The sequence below is a fragment of the Eubalaena glacialis genome, chromosome 13 (assembly GCF_028564815.1).
Source record: "Eubalaena glacialis isolate mEubGla1 chromosome 13, mEubGla1.1.hap2.+ XY, whole genome shotgun sequence".
NCBI lineage: Eukaryota > Metazoa > Chordata > Mammalia > Artiodactyla > Balaenidae > Eubalaena > Eubalaena glacialis.
Window position 1 is genome coordinate 58,810,438 of NC_083728.1, and position 22,484 is coordinate 58,832,921.

The following is a 22,484-nucleotide window of genomic DNA, read 5'->3' on the forward strand; positions in this document are numbered from 1 at the left end:
CTTTCTTAAAGCAAACACTAGAGAAGTTGGGATGCACCACGCCACCTGCCCTCTGCACAGCTTCCGCCATAGCTCACCTGGGCCCTGTCACCTCACCTAGGAAACTTAATCGCCAACATGCTTGAAGGTCAAAACCTGTTTTTTCAGCCATGCCCTTAAAGCCACCACAACTTATACCCTGTGGAAGGCTGAGGGGCTAGAAAGTACCACATTTCTCCAAATAGTCCTGGGTCCCGGCTCTTCCTGTCACGCTAGATGCCGGTCCCCATTACCTGACGCCTGCTCTCACTACTGCTGCTCGAGTCCCTGGCCCCTGACCATCCTACTGCCCTTGCTGAGCAAGCCTTCCACCACAGATCGAGCCCAATCCAGCTTCTCTGCCCCTGCTCTGTTGGAGAAAAGGACACACACAGGCAGACTGTGCAGAATGGCAGCGACCCTCATCGGCCATCCTCAGTGCTCTCTGCTGTCCTGCCCCAGCTGCTGCCCTTCCCAGCACACACAGGAGGGAATCCAGCACCCTCTGCCCCCTTGTCCTATGGGGCTCCATCCACGCTCCCTACATGCCCTGCACTTGAGCTCACCTGCAGTGCTGCTGAACATCCCATGTCCTTTCATGTCTTTGTGTCTAGAATGCTCTGCCCACCACCCCCAACACCTGCTTCCAAATGAGTGTCACCTTCTCCACTGGGCCAGGGTCCCCCACTCTGGACTACCTTACTGCCTCCTGCTGCCTGTGCTACGATCTGTCTGTCCTACTGGAAGACAAACGGCTGGAGGACAGGCCCCCTTTATTCATCTGTGTCTTCCCCACTGCCTGGCAACTACTGCTTCAATGTAACGTATTCTGAAATTAAAAAGTGAGTATAGCAACTAACATAACATTGTAAATACTCCAGTATAAAACAAAAATTTTGGGGGACTTCCCTGGTTGCTCAGTGGTTAAGACACCGCACTCCCAATGCAGGGGGCCCGGGTTCAATCCCTGGTCAGGAAACTAGATCCCACACGCATGTCGCAACTAAGAGTTTGCATGCCACAAATAAGGAGCCCACGAGCTGCAACAAAGGAGCCTGCCTGCTGCAACTAAGGAGTCCGCGAGCCACAAACTAAGGAGACCACCTGCCGCAACTAAGCCCCAGCACGACCAAATAAATAAATAAATATTTAAAAAATAAATAAATAAAATTTAAAATTTTTAAAAACTGAATATAAATCACAGGGAAACGGGAAAACTGTCGGGGAGGACACAATGTGAACAGGGAGACGGCCAGTCAGGACAAACAATCCACTGACACTAAAGAGACAGGGAGCAGGGAGCAGCCTCCTCATGCACCAGGCACTTTGCTAAGTAATCATGTTCCCCCCGCAACCCCACCCGGGCACTGCTGGCAGGAGAGACTAAGTCAGCTCTCAAAGGGAAGTGGAGTCTGTGTCTTCCGCCGGAAGCTGGGAAGTTGAGCCAAGGGAAGGGAGAACCTGTTTCTCAGCTCTGGACGCACCACAGCCACATTTACCAAACTCCCAACAGTGTTGGAGCCTGTGCTCACCAAGCAACCCTGGACGGGCGTTCACCACAGTGACAGAACAAAATGGGCATCTCCACACACTGGGGTGCCTTCAGGACTCGGCTTTGGGGACCGGGGAGGAGCCACCACATGGAAGGAGCTCTGAGGCCTCTTTAAGGGGTTATTGCAAAGCAAAATTTACATGCTGAGTATTCTCACTGATCACTGGAGGAAAGGAAAGTATCTGACAACGACCTTGGAAAATATACCATACCAAAGATGGTGACAAGAACATACAACACTGGGCTTCTCATTATTTATTTTTAAAAAGTGGTTTCTAAGAGTTTTTCTTTCTCAAATTTCCCTTTAAATGATACTAGCACCCCTCCACCAAATATTCCTACCTTTAGTCTCTAAAGATTCACACTAAGTGGCTTCTTAAAGACAACGATGACGAAGTTATTACAGAGATTCTAATAGAGCCAAAACATCCATCTAATCTTACATTAAAGGGTGTTAAAATTCAGTAGCTGGACAGCATGCTACAGAGACATACATCTTTCGTGTGAGTTAAAACAGAATCCACATCTGAAATAACTTCACACAAAAAATTCCACCCAGGGTAATATATTTATTTCCAGCGTCTTCTCCCGCAACCCAACCATAAGGAGGAACTTTCCTGATCTGAAACTAAAACCTAAAAGTCAGAAAGAAAATAGCTGTATACTCACGGTTCAGGATCTAAGGTATCATTTTTCTTCTTTTCAAACTGATCCTTTGAAATTGTCCTTGTTTTTTGGGGGAGGGGGGAAAGGAAAAATGTTAATTAACTAAATTTATCTGTTGAGTATAAACTATAGGGTCTCTGGGATATTATTCTGTAACTAGTTCTTCACATAAAAAGTAAAATGATGGTCAGCTGAAATCTCAAGTAGATGTAATAATGGCATGAACATACAACATTTAATTCTATAGAAAGCACTACCTTTTATTTTTCTCTGCCCTCCCTGGAATATTTCCTCCAAACTATCATCAGCACTTATTACAAGATTTAATTTAAGGCTAGTCAAAATACAGTGGCAAAATTATGTTGAGATTCAAACCTGTTAATTTCCAATCAAATCTACATGGTGAATGACTGCTGAATTTGACCAACACTGGTATTATCAATTCTTCTAATTACAATATTCCTTCATTGACACAAGTCAGCATGTACTTGGGGATATTTTACTTATTCTTAAAGGGCTGAGTATTTCATTTTTGTGGTACTTTTATTAGTGTATATATGAATTACCTGATTCACAGAATTATACAATCCAATTATTAATCACACAATTGGACTAAAGAATTAAATTAACAAGGGATAGAAAAATAAATTGAATATGTAGAATTTCTGTCATTTTGGTTTATATATCTTACAGGCGGGTATGGTTTGTTGTGCGATTGAATAAAGTAAACTTGAGTTGCACAGTAAGTGTCCAACAGTGCTGTAAACTGTTTCAGTGGGAAGCCTTTTTGCCTTTGGGGGGACAGTCACACAGTAGACTTCCCAGAGTGGCAGGAATCACGGCAGAGTCAGGAGAAAAGAAAGACCACAAAACGCTGGCAGTCCTAGGCAGCTATGGTGGCTGGCAGGTTTTTAGGTATCTTGAGCATGTAAATGAGCTGACCATCCAATCTGTGGATTTGTTTTTGCTTTTTTCTCACCACATTCTGGCCATTTGCCTACTCAAAAGTAACTCCATCAGAGGATAAGCATCAGGGAGGAAATGGTGAACTCAGTGAGGGAATGAACAAACTAACTCATGCCTGTCCATGCTGGAGCTGTGAGCAAGAGTCCAACCTCCAGAGAGGAAGGAGATACAGGTACTCGTTGGGGTCTCACCACCTGGGTTCTGTTACCTCTGCAACTTAAAGGACAGAGGTTTCAGTGGAAGATCAACTAAATGCTACAGACGGGGTATACACACAAGACTCATTTTTGCTACTGCCAGTTAGTTCTGTGACTAGGGTTACCTGGTTTCTTAGGTGTAACTGAAAATTTACAATCTTCCCAAATGGAAGTTGACAGCCACTAGGAAAAAGCAAGTGTTTTAGAAGAAGAGATAGAGCAAGGTCGAGAGAGACCACTGCACTGCAGTGGGGGCTACAGCATCACAGTCTCAAGCAGAGGGAAGAATGTGCAAGTGGTGCTGGGATTCAGCTACAACAGCTACATTGTAAAATATGAATGTGGGCATAAGTAATATGAAAAATACACTACAGAAAAGTCACAGTGGGTGGCAGTGGTGCTTCCCTTTTAATCACGGATGAGAACAAAACAACAATTCAGAGTCACCCCCGAGAGAAATGACAGGATGGTACTTACGTCTGGGGTTGTGAAGGGTCGTCACCCAGGGTAACATTCTCCCCCTGGATCTCTGTGAAACACTTCTCACAGAAATGATACCTGTCAGCAAGAAGGCCATACTTGGGTGAACTGGTCCATCATAACACACAGCCACCCAAGCAACGAAGCCACCAATCAGAGCAGGGCAGATCACCACGACGAAGGGGGGGCGTTGTTGGTTGATTGATGGGTCAGTGAGGACAATGAAAGGAACAGGGGCAGGTGGGGAAGGGCAGGATTAGAGAACAGGGGAGGGAACAAATAGCACAGACATAAAGGTAAGACGCAAACACCAAGACAACACAGAGCAGAAAGCCAAGGCAAAGCATTGATTAGCATTCGGTCTCATTGCACACATCCCAGGCCATCATCACTAACAACGGGTTCGTCGAGCTCCAAGATGCAAATGTTTTCAAGGAGTTGTTAATACTAGAATTGCAAGGAGCCTAATTTTAGGAGTTAGGATTTTGTTATTACTTAGAGAAAACCAGATATAACTACAGGTTTTGAGATGGAAAAAATTTACTTTGAACAAAACAGTCTGACAAAAGGCCTTAAAAAAGCAATTTAAACTGAAATAGCTTTTTTTCAAAATGGAAAATTTATGCTTGACAGCAATTCATAGATTTTATTTCCGGTATTAAGCCAGATCTTTAAAGGTATGAAAATGTTGAGCACTCAGAACTGGTTTTAATTTTCTCCTGTTATTTTTCACATGTTAATCACTCAGTTAATTGGGTTACAATAGAAATGAAACCAAATCCATATTCTAGACAAACATTTAACAGAAATGCAATCGGGGTCAAAGACTTTCCAGCCATTTATCAGTAAGAATATACAGAGAAAAACTGTGATATATTGTATAAACAATACAATATATGTAAATCCATGAACAGTCTTAAAATTCAATTCTAAGCTTCAATTTAAACTTTTTGGTATTGGGACCAATCATTCATCAATCTGAGATACTCAGTGATTTCTCTAACTTGGGGACAATCCAAGTTAAGCAAATTTAGAGACTTAATCTTTAAAGCACAATCTGCATTTGAGAAATTATCCATCACCCCAATTTCTTAGAGTATAGAGCCTGGGCTCAAGCTATCAAATAAGAACAGTTAAAATAAAAACTATTAAATGTTTGGAAAGGACACAAATGAGAAATCAACAAAAATGCAGGCTGATGCTGCATAAACAAGACGGGCACAAAGGAATACTGTAGAAGTAAACAAGCTGAATGAGGTGAATTACACAAGCAAAAGGGATGGGTATAAGGTACGACGGCAGCACAATAAAATGCGGTTTTAGTGCTCAAAACTACATCTACAAGATGCCAAGAGGATTAGTGTTAAAGACACTGTGACGAGACTTGGAGCGCCACACTGAACCACATGGGCAGAAGGAGATGCGGCAGCTTGCAGCTACACACAGACACAGACACACACGCACACAAACACACATGCGCGCACAGCTACAAACAACTGAGATTCAGGCCACTGCCTGGCCAGTCTGTCTTCATTACCACTAAAATAGGTCCCCACAAGTTCTAATTCTAATCTTAATTAAACACATTGAGCATTCTGTCTGCTATATTTCACTGACTAAACACACACAGTGAATTAAAAGTATAAAACTTTAGAGCATGCACACATCTCAAGATTATTCAATTTTTCAGATTTGTTGATGAGGAACATGACAGATTCACTGTGTGTAGCAACTGGATTAATAAGAGTTTCTTGCTGGGACCAGTTTATTTAGAATTAATTCAATCAACAAAGTCTGCCAAGATTAAAAACTGACCAGGAACAAACAGATTAACACTGCTGTTTTTAAAAATACTTATCTCTTTCTCTGAATGAATTACAGTAATATTCTGGCTATTCACTATTTTGTAAATATTTTTATGGAGGCTTGAAATCATGTAGTAAAAGGAATTTCCATGTGTAGAAGGGCATGATCATCACTGGCAAGAAAGAATTACGCTATAGAAACTATAAACCAATTAAGCAGCAATCAGAACAATATGCAAAAAAAAGATACACCTTCAACGCCAAATTGCTTCCTTTTAAAAAATGAATGAAAGTGTTCCAATTTATTATGATCAAACTCAGCCACTGTGGGCTAGCTCAAAGAGGACTACGGAACACACTGTGAAATTAAATTGCCATGGTAATTACATGTGAGTCTAAACGGTTTTAAAATCCTGGACAAACTAAACTCTTAGCTTTTATTCAAGCAGGACATCAAGCCTAGCAACATCTGGGGAACAAGAATCATAAACCCATCATTTTCCACTGGAGGAAACTGGCCCAGAGTGAAGCACTGATGGCTGAATGGCAGCCCCTGGGGTGGCTGCGGAAACCTACGCCCTCTGTGTATAACTAACTTCCATTCCCAAGAACCTCAGGGTCAGAAACTGGGAGGGACAGAGTGTCTGTCCCAGAGCAAGGCCAGAGATGTCAGAGAACCGAACCTGTTCAGGTGTAAGGGGAAAGGGAGGGGCCCCGGCCTCCCTTTAGCTCCCTTCTGATATGATGACAGCCCACCCATCTAGTCAAGTAGGCTAAAACCACTCTGGTAATCAGTGGGTGACAGATGTTAATGTCAGACTTGCCCCTATCTTATACCTAGTCCAAACTTTATTCATCCTGGAAATACATAATGGTTCAGAGATTCCCTTTTCAACCGTAAGAGCCTAGATGACCTTCTGCCTTATGTGAAGGAAGCAGTTTGATGAATATGGAATTATAAAGGAGAAACACTTCACATAATCTGATGATGATGTACATCTGGGTACCTAAAGTTAGCACAATGTAACTGCAGAGTTCATCTGTAAGGGTAATTTAATGTATGGAGTAAATTTTCAAATGCAGATTGTTGTAAGTACCATATCAGTATATATAAATAACTGGGATAATAGATAATATCTATTCTTATCTATCGATAATAAACTTAAAATTATAGAACAGTTTTCCCAACATGACTTACTTTCAAAATTTCAAAGTGTGGAAACAAGTGAAAATGTAACCATATACTAGCTTATCTATTAGTTTCACTTGTTTAAACGGTCTGTAGAATTTCCTATTCTAAGTGCCCAGTTTAGGACTATAAGTACCAAAACAATTATTCAAAAGAACACCATGGTGTTCATTAACAGTCAAGGTTGAGAATGAAAATGTAAGTAGTTGAAATGTCCATCGCAGAATTAGACCACTGCTTTCACAGACTCACAACATGGTATCTCTTCCAGTTCTGTATTCCAGGAAGCACACCTTGTGAGATTCAGCTGAGGAGCAGTATATGCTCACACTCTTAAAATGTATTATGTGTAAAAGAGAACTCCTTTATTTACGTTTCTACTCTTAAGGAAAATAGATTACTTTTGCTCAATAAAAATTAAGTCCTATATAGAAGTAATATTGGACATTTCAGAACTTTCAAAACAATCCTTTGTTTGAACCCCATCAACAAGCTCCTCTGAGGAGGCAGTAGTGCACGCTGATGCCATCCATTCTATCGAACTTGAATTGCTCTCAAGTGAAATATGGCCAAAATCTATGCAAATCAGCCGAGGCAGGGTCCAAAGGACCCAGGAACAGTGAAAAGCAACAATGAAAAGGCCCCCAAACTTAAGAGATGGTGGCAAGCAATCTGCTGTCTGCTCTTCCTTCTAGACCCAAACTGTGATGGGCACTTAGCAGTGGGGGCATTTTTCAGGGTATAGTTAATTTTAACCTGTTCTCTTAAAATTTCATAGCTGTATTTTGCACCTAACAGTTTCCAAAGCATTGTCTCATTGTAGACTGACAACTAAGGGTGTCAGGAAAGGTGTTAACTATGCCCATGTCATGGACAAGGTTAAGCTTGATACATTACAGAATGTACAAAAGGTCATGGGGCTAAAACTGTAAATGGAGGGGCCAGAGCCTCCAGAACAACACTTGTCACTATAGGAGAGATTCCATTTGGGCCACAGTATCATTTCAAACTTTTAGTTTTAAAATGCTTCTATCAATAGAAGAGCATGCTAAGACAGAAAATGAATTCCAAATGTTAAAATATTTTCAGCAGGACAGCTGTGCCGGCTGCACTTCCAGTAGAGGTGCCTGTCCAGGGACACCCATCTTTCCCCTCAAACCAGCATTTCACTACGATAAGTGAGCTGGACAAGACTTAGAAATCTTATCTTAAGATATTTTTAGGTCAACAGTTCTTATTTTTTAAACTAGAATTTTGATGGGAGTCGTTAATTACCTTGAATATTTTTTTTTACATTTTATTATTTTTTTTAATTTTAATTTTTTTGGCCGCACTGCATGGCTTGCAGGATTTTAGTTCCCCAACCAGGGATTGAACCCAGGCCATCGCAGTGAAAGTGCTGAGTCCTAACCACTGGACCGCCAGGGAATTCCCTAGATATTTTTTAAAAATTAAAATAATTTAAAAAAACATAATTGGAAGAAAAGTAACTGCAAAATTCCAAATTATTCAGGCCTCTGCATGTACCTTTGAAAAAATAAAAAAGCCCTGTACTTATCTTCTTCAAAGTATTAGAACATATGTAATTACTATAAGCAAACAAGATAAAAATAATCAAAACATCAAACCCTAAAGCTGACATTTAATACTGGAACCTAAAAACAAAGAACAGGCATGAAGCCTCATCTTGGTCACATAAAGAATTTAGTTGCCAATTCATAGAATGGAGGCAATGTAATTGAATTTGACAAAGAATTACAACCTATGTTTCAAGGCAGGATGCCCTCATGCTATGGCAACATGTAGTCACTTAAAGCAATGGATACAAAGTAGCTTAATTTTCAAAACAACCCCCCAAACCAGGAAGTTGTAATTAGGTAAGGGAATCAACAACAAAAATTATTTTCATTCTTCCTCTACTTAAGATAGGAGATCTATTCTATAGCCATCTCCACATTTCAAGAGAAGAGCAAATACTTCAAAAGCATACCTACTAACCCCAAAAAGGCCACCTCATGAAGGGAGTCATTCTTAAACTCAATGAAAACACCAATCTCATTCTTACTGTGCTACCGATTAAAAAGAAAAAGTCTATGGTTTAAAATTTTTAAATGAATTAGAGCAAACACAAGTCTTTCCATCAGACTGTCCAGGCCAAATTAGCTAGGCAAATATTTACACACAGATTGGTAAAACGCAATGTTTCAAATTTATTATCTTAAAAAAGGCAGTCAACCTTTGTTAGAGTTACTCTCCACTTCAGACTCTTTCTCATATGGTCACATTTTGGCTTAACACATGTACCTGATCCAACTAGTGCAGCAAGCAGTTTGGAGCTTAAAATTTTATACTATACAAGCATGCTTTTAAGTTAAGAGACCATGGGCCTATCTGAGTGACTGAGAAACAATGAAATTTCGGCCCTTTTCACTGAAACTTCAGGAAAGAAATAATGAAATGTACCCAAGCTACAATCAGACAAGCATGCCTCGTCCTAAGACCTTCTTTTTGTCCCACGATTCAAGAAACTGCTCAAGGCTTACCTATTCTGATAGCTGTAGTAGGCAGCATCGCGAGGAATTGTACACAGCTGCTTCCCGTAGCAGCACAAAGTCTGTGGGGAAAACTCATACTGCAAAAACAAAGGAGAAAATACTAAAAATATATCCCATTTACTGTCATGCAATGCTCTGTCCAATATGGAGTTAGATTTAGCTAGTAAATTATTTGTTAGTATACTGGATAGTCTTCTAACGATTCTCACATCTATTTAAAGACATTTCTGGATACAATAGGACAGAATTAGTGTCTGAGAGACTTTTTTTTAAAAAAATAAATTTATTTATTTATTTATTTATGGCTGCCTTGGGTTTTTCGTTGCTGCATGCGGGCTCTTTCTCTGGTTGCGGCGAGCGGGGCCTACTCTTCATTGAGGTGCGCGGGCTTCTCATTGCAGTGGCTTCTCTTGTTATGGAGCACGGGCTCTAGGCGCGCAGGCTTCAGTAGTTGTAGCACGTGGGCTCAGTAGTTGTGGTGCACGGGCATAATTGCTCTGCGGCATGTGGGAATCTTCCCAGACCAGGGCTCGAACCCGTGTCCCCTGCACTGGCAGGCGGATTCTTAACTGCTGCGCCACCAGGGAAGTCCCTAGTGTCTGAGAGACATTTATTACAGATAGATGAATGGACACACTGGGGCAGCCAGGAATGCTTAATCCAAGGCCTTCCCCCATAAGCACCTCTAGCTTCAGATAATCAACTGTTTTACAAGAGACCAGACTCCATCTGGGTCCTTCTCAGTACACAGGTGTGGTCAAAATATTGAGTCTATTATATCATCATAATACCCTTTTTGGCTGGATTAATAAGGGTAGTTCATTTTCCAGAAAAACTTTCAACTGTACCTTGCGTCCACAGCAATATCCAAGGGATTGCATGACAGGGTCAATTTCTTGCTCAAAGACCTCTGCGAGCTTACTGCAGAACTTATAGACCCGGGATGTCTTCCGATTGTAGAGCCAGGCATTGTTGAACATGAGCCAGACGTCATCCACATACTGCCAGGGTTCCTGGTACTGCCCTGTATCCAGCTTCCGCTTGATGGTGGAAAGGTCCATGGGATTCTTCACAATGTCAAAATAATCCTGAAAGACAAAACGGTCTCAGTCTAGCAGATCCCCCAAATTCCAAATGCCCATCTTATCTGGCAGCTTTATCTTAAAGTAAAATTGAAGAAAGTACCAGTATAACTTCCATTTCTAATAGTGAAAAATGGGACTTGAAAAGAAAACAACTTCTGATCTTCCTCTGATTTTATTATCTAAAATTGTAATTAATATTTTCAAGTGTGATCAAATTACTTCAAAAGCAAAGTTAAAGAAAAAATAATATTAAAAAACTTATTTAATAAAACATGTCTTATAATGTCAGATTTTAAAAATAAGATTTTGATCCACCGAATTAAAATGGTGAACATATTTATCAGACAATATGTTTTTCTAGAGATTCCATTCTTGGTCCTAGCAACCAAAATGAAATTCCAAGACAAACACAAACACAAAAGCAAAAATAGTAATACTGCTAAACAGAATCTGTTGGGTCACCATGGCCTTTGCAAGAGCACCCAGGGTTTCAAAGTGAGAGGCCCATGTGTTTTATAAGTGATGTTCACCAATTATTTAAATCCATTCCTGTAGACAAAGTCTTACCCAAATATAAAGCAAGGCTACAGAGGCTGTGCGCCCCAGGGTGTGCTCCCCCCATCTCACTGCACCCCTTCCATGGACCCTGGGGCTTATACGGAACAGGGAGGAAACACACATTTCAGTCAGTAAGACAAAGGTGTATTATTGTTTTGACAGAAAATATTTTTTTATATTAGGGAAAAAAATCTTATTTTTCCCAATTTTAAAAGATAAAATGAGTACCATGGATACTCATGAATTACAGTGGTAAAGTTATAATGTTTTTATGATATCAACTTACTGGAATTCCTAGGAGCTGGGGATCTACAGGCTGCCGAAAAGGTAGGGACTCTGGATCCTGTCGATACAGCGCTTCTAGGGTTGGCATCAGAGCCTGGCGCAACTCCTCCGGCTTAAAGACTGCAGTTAAAAAGCACAGGAAACGACACTATTGACAAGGCACCCAGACTCTTCCTCCGTCACTTTTCAAATGGAAGCCTGGCTACTTCTGAGAAGGCCCAAATCATTTCCCTCCCAGCCGTGAAGCTTCCAGGAGTCCATGGACATTCTAAAGCTACGATTCAGGGATTCTGAAAACACAGTCACACTAGAGTTTTTAAAAACTGCACCCACATCATGAGGCAAAAATACCACACTGAGAAGTTTGCTTGTTCAACAAAAAGATTTCCAATGCCAAAACTTGGTTGGAACAGAAAAAACGAAGCTAACTTTCTAATCTGCCTCATTGATCAAATGGGTGGGTACAGAGCCATTTTCACAGGAAGGGGCCTTTCCTCCCCTGAGGAAACTTTTGTGTCCTTGGCTGAAGTAAACTCAAACCACCTGAGAGGAACGGTTTTGTATTACAACCTCACAAATAAATGTATACAGTAAGAGAGCTACAAAAATAAGTAGCTCTCTTATTTTCCCCAGAAGTTCTGTACTGTGTACTGTCTGTCCCCTTGCACATGTAGTAGTGCCCATGTCTCCAACCTCTTGGCCCACCGATTTCCTACGATGCCTTCTGTTGTCACCAATGTAAGAATAAGCATTGGCTGCCAAATACATTCAGGACAGTCACTCACACAAACCCCTCGTGAGTTCTAAGGACATGGGAAACATGCCTGTGAGGGTGACACTGAGTGTCACGCACCCCCTCGCTCACATACGCTCCTGCCTACAGAAAAATGATCAGAGGCAAACACTGCAAAGAGGTTCTGATGACTTAGGTTCTAAGTGATGTGAGGTTTCCACTTTGTGGTTTTTTGAATTTTGAAAAAATTTTCTACAACAGATACGTAACAAACTGTAATTTATAAATCAGACTAAAATACCATAAAAACCTAAAGTTCCCGTTGGGAAGTGGCATGCATTGAGTATATCGAGAGATGAAAACACTGGCTGAGAAGTTTCCAGAAACTTTATTGACATCAGAGCCAGGGAATACCCAGGTATCCTGACTGACCTCCTGAGGAAACGACCTCCTGCTCTCCAGGACACATGGCGGTCAGCAAGCATGGGAGACACCCAGTGTAGACACTCCCATGCAGGTGCAAAGGCCTGGTCTAGGGAACAGATGTGCCCTGTGGAGCCTTGTGAAACACACACAAATCCTGCCTTCAGCTAACCCCTTTTCTTCCAGTCTGTTTTGACAGAGATGAAGCAGCATTTGGTTTTCTTTGAATAACTCCTTATAAGAAGACAATTCGTTAGTTAATCAATAGCTTTTTTATTCTTCTAGACCAGGGGTCGCAAACCACGACCCACAGGCCAGATCTGGCCAGCTGCCTGCCTTTGTACGGGCCTGGGAGCTAACAATGGTTTTTAAGGTTTTTAAACTTCAGGGAAAAAAAGAATACTATTTCATGATACGTGAATTACACAAGATCACTTTTTAGTCTGACAAAATAAAGCTTTATTAGAACACAACCATCCTTGTTGTGCAGGTGTCCATGGCTGCTTTCGCACCACAAGGGAGGGCTCAGCAGCTGCAACAGAAACCTTATGACACACAAAGCCTAAAAGATGCACTACCTGGTGGCCCTAGACAGTCTTCTGATGCCCTTCACCAGACCATCTCGTCTCCCAGTGCTGATCAAAACTAACATGGCCTTACATGTATCTCACTTTGGATGACTGTTCATTCATTCACTGAACATTTAATACCTATGCCAAGGAGAAGTCACTTTCAAACTCCTGTCTTTAACAACCACACTGATGTAATAAGACTCCAAAAAAGTGGAAGTAGCAGTCAGAAGCTGTATTTGAAACAAGTTCTCTGCCACTGATTAGTGTGGTGTGCTATGAGCAAGTCACTCCACTTCTCTGGCTCAAAACCTTCTCACGACAATCAGGTGGGGACCACATCAGCAGTCCCCAAAGCATGGCCCACGGATACCTTAGGGACCCTCATGCAGTCTAACATGGTAGCCAGCAGCCATATGCGGCTACTTGAATCGAAATGAATTAATATTAAATAAAATTAAAAATTCACTTCCTCAGGCACACTTGTCACATGTCAAGTACTTAGGAGCCACATGTGGCTGGTGACTGCCATAACAAGAGAGTGCAGATATACAACATTTCCATCACTGCAGAAAGTGCAGATATACAACATTTCCATCTAGCACTGCCCTAGGCCTTTCCTAGGGGTCTGTGAAATCCATTTCCATGATCTAAAACAATTTTCATGATAACTCTAAGTTGTCATTTGCCTTTTGCACTGTGTGCTGACATTCACACAGACGGGGCAAAAACAACAGTGAATAAAATCACTAGCACTGCACCATGACCAGGCCGCAGCTCCAAACTTGACTTCGTGGTCGCCCCCTTCTTTGCTGCTGCTGTGCATACACAGGAAAAAACGTCACCTGCACTTACGAGTGTCCTTGATGAACGAGTCAAAATTCTTACTTTTATTAAATCTCAGCCCTTGGCTACACGTCTTTTATTCTGTACGACAAACTGGGAAGCTGTCATAAAGCACTTCTGCTGCATGCAGTGGTTGTCTTGAGAGAAAGCACTTGTGTGAGTGTTGAGTTGAGAGCTGAAGTAACTGCTTTTTTTCATGAAACACACAAAACTAGAAAGAATGGCTGATAGACAAGCTACAGTTACTCAGATCTGGGTATGTGACAGACATTTGCTCAAAAATGAACAAAGTAGGCCAGTTACAGTTACTTCCAGGGCAACTGACGCTATGTGTTACCAATGATAAAATTTTGACTTGCATCAAAAATTAGAATTTTGAAAAACCTGTATCATGCCACATGAGCTTGACAGCTTGTCCAAGTTTACACGACTTTCTGAAGAGACTCATAGTGATATTAATAAATGTGATTTTTAAAAATATCACATAATGAAGCATGCCAACATTTGGAAGATGAGCATAACTCAGTGAGCCAAATTCCCAGATGACCAAAGGATAGTGTTACCAAAAAAATCATGCAATGGCAAAAGATCCATTCAAAGTACAAGACGGACGATGGATGCTAATGCCACAGAGTATGAGAAATTCAGGGCTATGGATTCAGATTTCCCACTGCAACTAGCCTTTAAGAAACTTCTACTTGTTGAGTTTTGGTGTAGTATCAAAAAAGAATATTCACAATGACCTGAAAAGACTACTAAAATACTCTTCTCTCTATTAACTACTAATCTGAGTGGGTCTGGATTCTCTTCATGTACTTCAACCAAACAACAGAACACAACAGCAAAGGCAGAGGCAGATATGAGAATCCAGCTGTGTTCACTTAACTCTCCGAGTAACAAAATTGTAAAACACAATGTCATCATTCCAACTATTTCTGTTTTGGAAGTTATTTTTCATTAAAATGTGTTATTTATGGGTGCCATGTAACAGATTTATTTTTAAATAAATATTAAAAAAGACATCTAATAGAGTAAATAGTGATAGATGATCCATACAAACAAAAACTTCTCTGGGTTCCTCAACTTTTAGGAGTATAAAGAGGTCTGAGACCAAAAACTTAAGGCCTGCTGTCCTCTATGATCTCCAGGGTCTCTTCCAGCAGCAAAACTATACAGTAGCAGCCTTTCTAACACTTTTCTGCCATCTTTCCTAACTGGATCACCTGCAGCCCTGAACTACCTGAGCCCCGTCTCACATTTCTAACGGTCACCTGACAATTTGCTGACACTCTTACCTCCGTACTTTGGACACATCTCAAATAGATTCTATCCAACTTCCACCGTGAGCCTGGCTCATCCTGCTTATTTCAGAACCCAAAGTATCTTCACTAACCTGCCGCCCTCCCTCTTCCTGCTGCACTAGTCACTGGGCTCTACTCTCCCACCCCCTGACTTTGGGCACTTAGTTTCCTATCTGTATCAGCAGAAACCTACAAACTTCAGTGCACAGGGTTGCCATAGTGATAATTTCCCTAACATCAAGCTTCCGGTCATCTTCCTGCTGGAGTCCATCAGTGGTTGTCCACGGCATGCCGAGTAAAGCCAGCACCACCCCAGACAGGCGGCTCATGGGCTGGCCCTCAGAGCCCTGGTCGCTTCTCGTTCCTACCACAGACCCCTGTGGGCTCACACCCTGGAGTTCAGCTCACTGTCACCATTTCTAAAACTTGCGGAATGGCAGGCAAGAAGGATAAAAGAAGGGATGGAATTCCTTTTCTGCTTTAGCTTTTAATCCACAGAATGCAATCCCAACACGATGAAACAGCAGCACCATCCGGTAAGTTTACGAGAACATGACCTACTTTTTTTGCGAGGCTGAGAAGGAGAAGTGGACTGAGAGGCTGTCCCGTTGGTGCTACTCTCTTCTTCCTCTTTAGCTTCAACTTTCACTTCAGGTTTCTTTTCATCCACTTCCATTGGTTCCGACTTCTGCTCTGTTGTGTCTGTTTCTTCTTTAACTTGAGAAGATCCTTCTAAGTCCTCCTCCATCATCTTGAGAAAAACAAAATTACAGACAATGATATATGAATATGAAAGGCCTTTATACTAACTCAGTCTTATTGGAAGGCTCTTAAAAATCTCTATGGGCTTGTTAAAACCTTTCCCAAGTCAGAGCTGCACTGATCATTCCTTTTCTCTCCCACAAGAAGGGGTGGAGTGCCTGTTGAGTCATTTCAGTACAGCACCAGTGCATTACAGTCCTAAAAATTTATACATGCTAGAGTGCTTAAAAAACTTGTATACACAATGTATACACCATTAACTGCTCAATAGTTTTACATATATTTCTAGTTTGGAACAAGAAGTGCCTCGAAAATTGTGGGAAGGATCAGAAATTCAACTGCTCAGAGGGCCAGGCAGGTGAAGCTAATGACAGCAGCAGGAGCTGTGGTGTGAGGCCGCGGGGAGCAGTGGACACTCTGGCAAACTAGAGAGCTCACGACCCATCTAAGAGCCACAGCTGGTGCTCCCACCTAGACTGCTGCCCCACAGGAATGCAAGCACAGTGCTGGCAAAGCTTCTCATTTTTCAAGAAAAGCCAGAAATCTAGAGTTTTATTTGTAATTTCCCATTTTAAAAATAATTGTGTGGGCCAAACAAAACACATTTATAGGCTGGATTCAGCCCACGGTCTGTCAGTTTCCAACTTCTGCTACAGGTTAATTAGTAAAAGAACACACCTCTTGTGCAGTCTAACTCTGCAGAATTATAAATGAATGAAGGACGGCAATGAAAAAGTTGCTGGATGATTTAAACATTTAAAATACAAGCCAGTGCTCTTCACTTCTGGCAAAATAAAATAAACCCATACCTCATATCTAAAAATAAATAACCAATCTGTTTTTAATCTCTTTCCAACTTGAACCACAATCGAACAGGATACTGAAACGGAAAGCAGGGACATCCACGGTGGACGCCTGGTGCCTCCCCCGAGGACACTTCAGTGATGCCTCTGTGCGCAGTACATCTATTCACTCCCAAGAGTGGCACCTACCGCAGCCCCAGGCTCTGCCTTGGGTTCACTGGCATCGGGCTCGGTGTCCTCGGTCTTGACCTCAGCCTTCATTTCCAGCATTGGTACATCGGGTCCTGGCTGCTGGGAGTTGGTTTCGGCGCTGGCCACTGAGGATGGAGTGGGGACCCTGTTATCAATGCTGGCTGCTGCCTGGGAAAGCTGTGGAGAAACCAAAATCATTTATCTCTGTAAACGATATAAATGATCTTAAACCCTGATGCTCACCCAACACACAGTTTCACGTTAATCTTTCTCAATACTAATCTAACAGGCACCCCTATTTGAGAGAAATGAAGAATAAGCGTTAAAATAGGAGTTCCAGAGAAGTCAAAATCAGGTAGAAATACAACTGACTTCTTGCCAACAATGCAGAGATGGAAGAGCAGAGCTTTCTACCTTTTGAAAGAAAATTATTTTCTCGGAATTTTCTACCTAAGTCACAGAACCTCCTATTTTAAATTTAATTCCTTCCAACAATGACATTAATGGTTATGGTAAAGGCTGAATAATAAATATATAAGTATATACGCTGTAGAAAGGGGAATAAAGTATCTATATGGAATAAGAATGTATAACTAGCCTGTTAATTGTAGGAACAGTGGTGGAGGAGTAAACAAACATTAAGAGAAGGAATCCCAGAAAGAATTCTAAATTTTCAAAGATTTACCCAATGGAGTTTTAAGTAAACAAACAAAAGAAACATAAAATTACAAAGGGATCTTACTTAGAGATAAGAAATATAAAGTAAGGATCAATAAGCACACTCCCTATGGAGAAATACAAACAATAATGTCATCTTGGGGTTTCTGTTGGGGTTAATTTTGACATTTTATAAATAAATATCCTCAGTCCCCACAAATAAAAGATAATGTATTTTAGGGGGAAGCAGGTTTTTAAGTCAGACTGATAAGAAAACAGACACTAAGACTCTGGTGAGAACTGGGAGAAGAATGTGGAGGTGAGCAGCAGCAGCCTCAGGCCCTGCATCAGTGGGGACAGCCCAGTCTAGGAGAGCACCGGACCGGGTGCTGCCAGCAGAGCGTGGGACATGGGACACAGGACGTGCTGTGACCCTGCCACCTGCACCTCCCAGGAGGAATGGGTAAATCTAAGCCACAGAAGTGTTAACCTGAGCATGCCATTTTGTCATGAAAAAGAAAGGGCTTCCAGCTGGAAAACAAGGCTGATAGGCAAGGTCAAAGTACATACAACTAGGAACTTGACTTGTTTACCAAATCCTCATCACTACTAAAACTCAGAAGACGTCAATCTAGGACAGATAATGGGGGATGTACTGCTCCTATGGACAGACAGCTTAAAAATTCTACGGAGGACCCATGTATGAGTTCTTTTAGTTGTTGATTTCTACAAACTGATTTAATTGGGGAAGATAATCATGTCATGTCCTGCCGAACAGCCTTTGGAGCCAATGCTGGAAACAAAACACAGCTCGTTATGGTTCAATTAGAGTGCAGATACTTTTTGCAACTGCACCAAGACCTGCAGTGACTTCATGACAGATTTTTTTTTTTATGGGCAAGTTCTCATCTAAGAGTCTTGGCCAGAAGACGACAGGCCGAGGGGCTCACCGGTGTGCCAGGAGGCTGGGTGTGCACAGGTGTCGGCTGCTGCTGTGACGACTGAGGGGTGGCCACGGACGGAGGCTGGACTGGGGTCTGAGGCTGTGGGGTCACCTGGGCCTGGGCTGCCGCCTGGACTGTAGGGGTGCTCTGGGTTTGGCTGGCACTGGGCACTGAGCCGGGAGTCGGGGTGGGAGTCTGCCCGGAAGACGACACAGGAGTTGATGGCTGGGTGGGAGCTGCTGGCTGGGGAGGAGTCATCCCAGGTGCCGCCGGATGCTGAAGAGACGGCATGCCTGCGGCCGTGGAAGCAGGAGGTGGAGTCTGGTGTAACGGTGACTGTGTCACTGGTGGGCAAGGCAGCTGGCTGGCCTGGGGCCCAAGCATGTTCAGAGGGTTAGGAAGAGCAGCACCAGGCACCTGTCCCTAACAGATGGAACAGAGTATGTTAAAATTATTTCCCCCATTTGAAAATGTGGCAATAGACTTAAAAGACTTAAATGTATGAAAATCTAATCATGGTTTCTTGATGAGGTCTGCTGACTGCACGGGAATGTTCCATTTGTAAAAAGTCATCGATCTGCACACTTATAGTAACGTGCACTTGTTTCTCATGCTTTGATTTATATAAGTGTGGAAATCTCTGGCTTAAACAAACACATATACACTCCACTTACTAGCTTCGTGCTCCATAATATCCACCCACAGCTTAGACCACTGGAAAAGGTATTTGTCTTTTTTAAAAAAATGAGTTATGGAAACACTGAAATGTTTCAGTACAGTGGTTCTCAACTAGGGACATGTTTCAGAATTATTTGTGGACCAATTAAAAATCTATTCTGAATCACTGGTCTAGAGCAGGGATCTGCAAACTATGTAGAGTCCATGGCCAAATCCAGCTAGCTACTGGTTTCTGTCAGTAAAGTTTTACTGGCAGGCAGCTTCGCCCATTCACTCATATGTGAATGCACATGTCTACCGTTGCCTTTGCGCCACAACAGTGGAGCAGAGCAGTTCAAACAAAGAGCCCATGGCCCACCAAGCTGAAAATATTTACAGGACAAACCTAATAACCCCTGTCTGGAGCAATGAAATTTATGGAAATTAAGAATTAATTAATAAGTATTTAGTGAGTGAATCTAATGTAGTCACTGCCTTTTATTCAATGTTACTTCATGTTAAAAAATTAAATAATGAATTTTATCTTTTGGGGGAAGACTTGGCCTGTTTTAAACACATGTACATTTGTATACAGCAGCAATCTGGTGTACTCTAGCAATTAATAAAAGGGGGGAAAAGGCAGTAAAATGAATGGAAAATAGTTCTCACCAGCATTAGACTGAATAATTAAAAACACATTCAATAAGAAGAGAACTACTCAAATGATCCAGTTAGCCGGACTTCACCTGGGCAGTTCAGACAGACAGACAACAAGATACAAAGACCAAATCATTAAGAGTGAACTCATGGGACCTTTCCTCACTCCCTCTTTAAAATCCAGTGTCTCTCAGGATCACACATGAAACTCAGAATTTACAATGCACAAACAAAAACCAACAAAATGACAACTAAAAACCCAAAAACCAAAACAAAAGCACACAAACCAAAAAACCATAATCCATTCCACTTTTGTATGAAGTTCACCCCAAGATTGTATGACTAATTCCAAACAAGGTAAAAATAACGGAACAGAACGGGGGGAAAAAAAAAAAAATCAAGAGATGCTAGTACATGAAATGTTTTGTCTAGAATTCTAATTTCTGTGAACTAGGACATGCTGAGGTCAGTGGGAAGCTGGGGCTACATCACTGTAGGTGGCTCACGGCCCCAACGTGAACAGTACCTGTGACACGCTGGCCTGGGCCGCCGGCTGCCCCATGCCCACGCTGTTCACGTTCAGCGCCCCGCTGGAGGACGGGAACTGGTTCTGTGGCAGGAACTGATTCTGGGCAGGCGCCTGGGCCATCATGTTGTTGGCGTGTGTACCCATCATGTTCGGAGGCTGAGGCATTCGGGAAGGAGAAATGGCCATCTAAAAGACAATAAGCGTTACTGAGAGTTCAGAGGGCTTCAAGGGCCTGAGTCTTCAAGGTAAACTAGAAGAGACAGAGATCTTCAAATCCTCCTCCCTTGCAGGAAGGGACCCACCACTCACTAAGACCTTCTGGCTCCCAGGCACTCTGCATGCTTTTCATGCAAGGTCTCTAATGAGCCAGCTTCACATTGTCCTCGGAACAGAAACCAATAGTATGCTATAGTTTAAAGTTCAAAATATGCCTTTTATGAGTTCTCTGAAGTGTTTAGAAGGCAGCCGCAGGAGAGGAAGTTCTGAGAGTCAACAGACGCTGACAAGTCCCTCTCAGCCACATATCTGAGGCTGCCAACCCCATCTTCCAACAAAGTCACAGGTGACTATGATTTGTCATTTCAATAAAAATAAGTAATGGTCAAATAATTCTTGTAGTAATAAGGACAGAGAGAGAGAGAAAGAGAAATATGAAGGAAATAAAGCATAATCCAAATCCAAAGGAACAAGTACCACAGGATTCCCAGACGATCTACAAGTTTCCTGCTGAGAGAATTTTCCTTATTCGAGCAAGGCCTTCTCAGCACAGCTGAGGCAAATAGAAGCACTTACCCCTGGAACGGAGCCCATGCTGTTCATCGGGACAGAGTGGTTCATAGGGGACGATGCACGAGGTCCCATGGGAGCTTGTGGCAACTGTACGTTCCCCAAGGATATTGGGTTAAATGAATTCATCCCTGTAAATGTACCCACAACGGTTCATTAGGAAAATCACTCACAGGAAAACAGAATGACAACTCGCCAAATAAAACTCTAAGCCAAATAAATGGAACACACACACAACATATACAACTGAAAGGAAATCACTCAGTTAATCAGAAAAGATGGTTAAATAACAGACTGTTCATATCCAGAAAAGATGGCACCAATGCAGTGGTGGTGAGGGTGATAGGACGGGGTGGGTGGCAGGGCAGCATGAGCACAGGAAGGCAGAAAGTCAGGTAAGCCATGAGCACACGAGGCTGGGGCAGCACTCGGCACCGAAGCGTCCAAGCGACAAAGTAGATGGGGGGAGCGTGGGAAGGCGCTCCCACCATCTACGGAGGAGGTCAGCTAAGGCCAGGGCACCCGTCTGAGGCAACCCCTCAGAGCCTTCTGGAGCACCTGACTCCCATCTCCTCTCCTGCAGGAAGCCTGTTCCCATCACTCCAGGCCTCCCAGCCCTTTGGCTGGGTTTACATTTATTGTTAGAATCTGGGGTAAGACTCAAAACATGGTTTTAATTTTGCAAGCACATTAAGCATTTAGAAAGTGCCCAAGGGTTGGCAGTTCAAACCTCAGCCTCCTCACCGTGGACTGGAAAGATCTCACTTTCACAGCTACCTTGGCCTTTCCAGAGGCGCCACAGAATGAATGACACCTCACTAGCTGCCACACGTCTCCAGACCACGAGTCTCTCTCTTTGTAATTTCCCACAATACTCTGTAAACTCTGAGCTCAACATAAATGCTGGTTCAATAAGTCTTAGGCCCGACACTGGCATTTAAAAGAATCCTTGAGGCGCTGCCTTAACACTGTGTAGCATGAGAGGCCGTCAAACAACATGTGCCTCCCTCAGCACCACCAAGAAATGTCATCCTAAGTAACCAGGCACCAGCACAGGCCCAGGACTTCCCAGGAAGCCTATAATACAAAAGTGTCCCACTCTCCTTGAGGGTTTTATTAACAAGAGAAGATTTTATTAAATAAAAGATGTACGAAGAAATGGCACCATAAAAAATCCCTCTTTACAGACGCAGACATGTCGGTAAGCGGGGCGTGCGAGCGCGTCCCCAGAAAACGCCTTCCACTCTGCCCAACAGCCACCTCCTCAGA

The 22,484-nt window shown here is 42.4% G+C and overlaps 1 protein-coding gene across 1 annotated transcript in view; it reads right to left on the reverse strand.

Annotated features, from left to right (window-relative positions):
• Positions 1-22,484, reverse strand: part of CREBBP (CREB binding protein) — a 126,536-nt gene that overhangs the window by 16,031 nt on the left and 88,021 nt on the right. Inside the window, exons 12-21 of the mRNA XM_061209682.1 lie at positions 21,222-21,346; positions 20,427-20,615; positions 18,593-19,009; positions 16,983-17,162; positions 15,790-15,979; positions 11,358-11,476; positions 10,277-10,516; positions 9,417-9,505; positions 3,877-3,957; positions 2,240-2,296 (exon numbers count right to left, since the gene is read on the reverse strand). Coding sequence (XP_061065665.1) covers positions 2,240-2,296; positions 3,877-3,957; positions 9,417-9,505; positions 10,277-10,516; positions 11,358-11,476; positions 15,790-15,979; positions 16,983-17,162; positions 18,593-19,009; positions 20,427-20,615; positions 21,222-21,346 — 1,687 coding nt within the window. The remainder of the gene's footprint in view (positions 1-2,239; positions 2,297-3,876; positions 3,958-9,416; positions 9,506-10,276; positions 10,517-11,357; positions 11,477-15,789; positions 15,980-16,982; positions 17,163-18,592; positions 19,010-20,426; positions 20,616-21,221; positions 21,347-22,484) is intronic.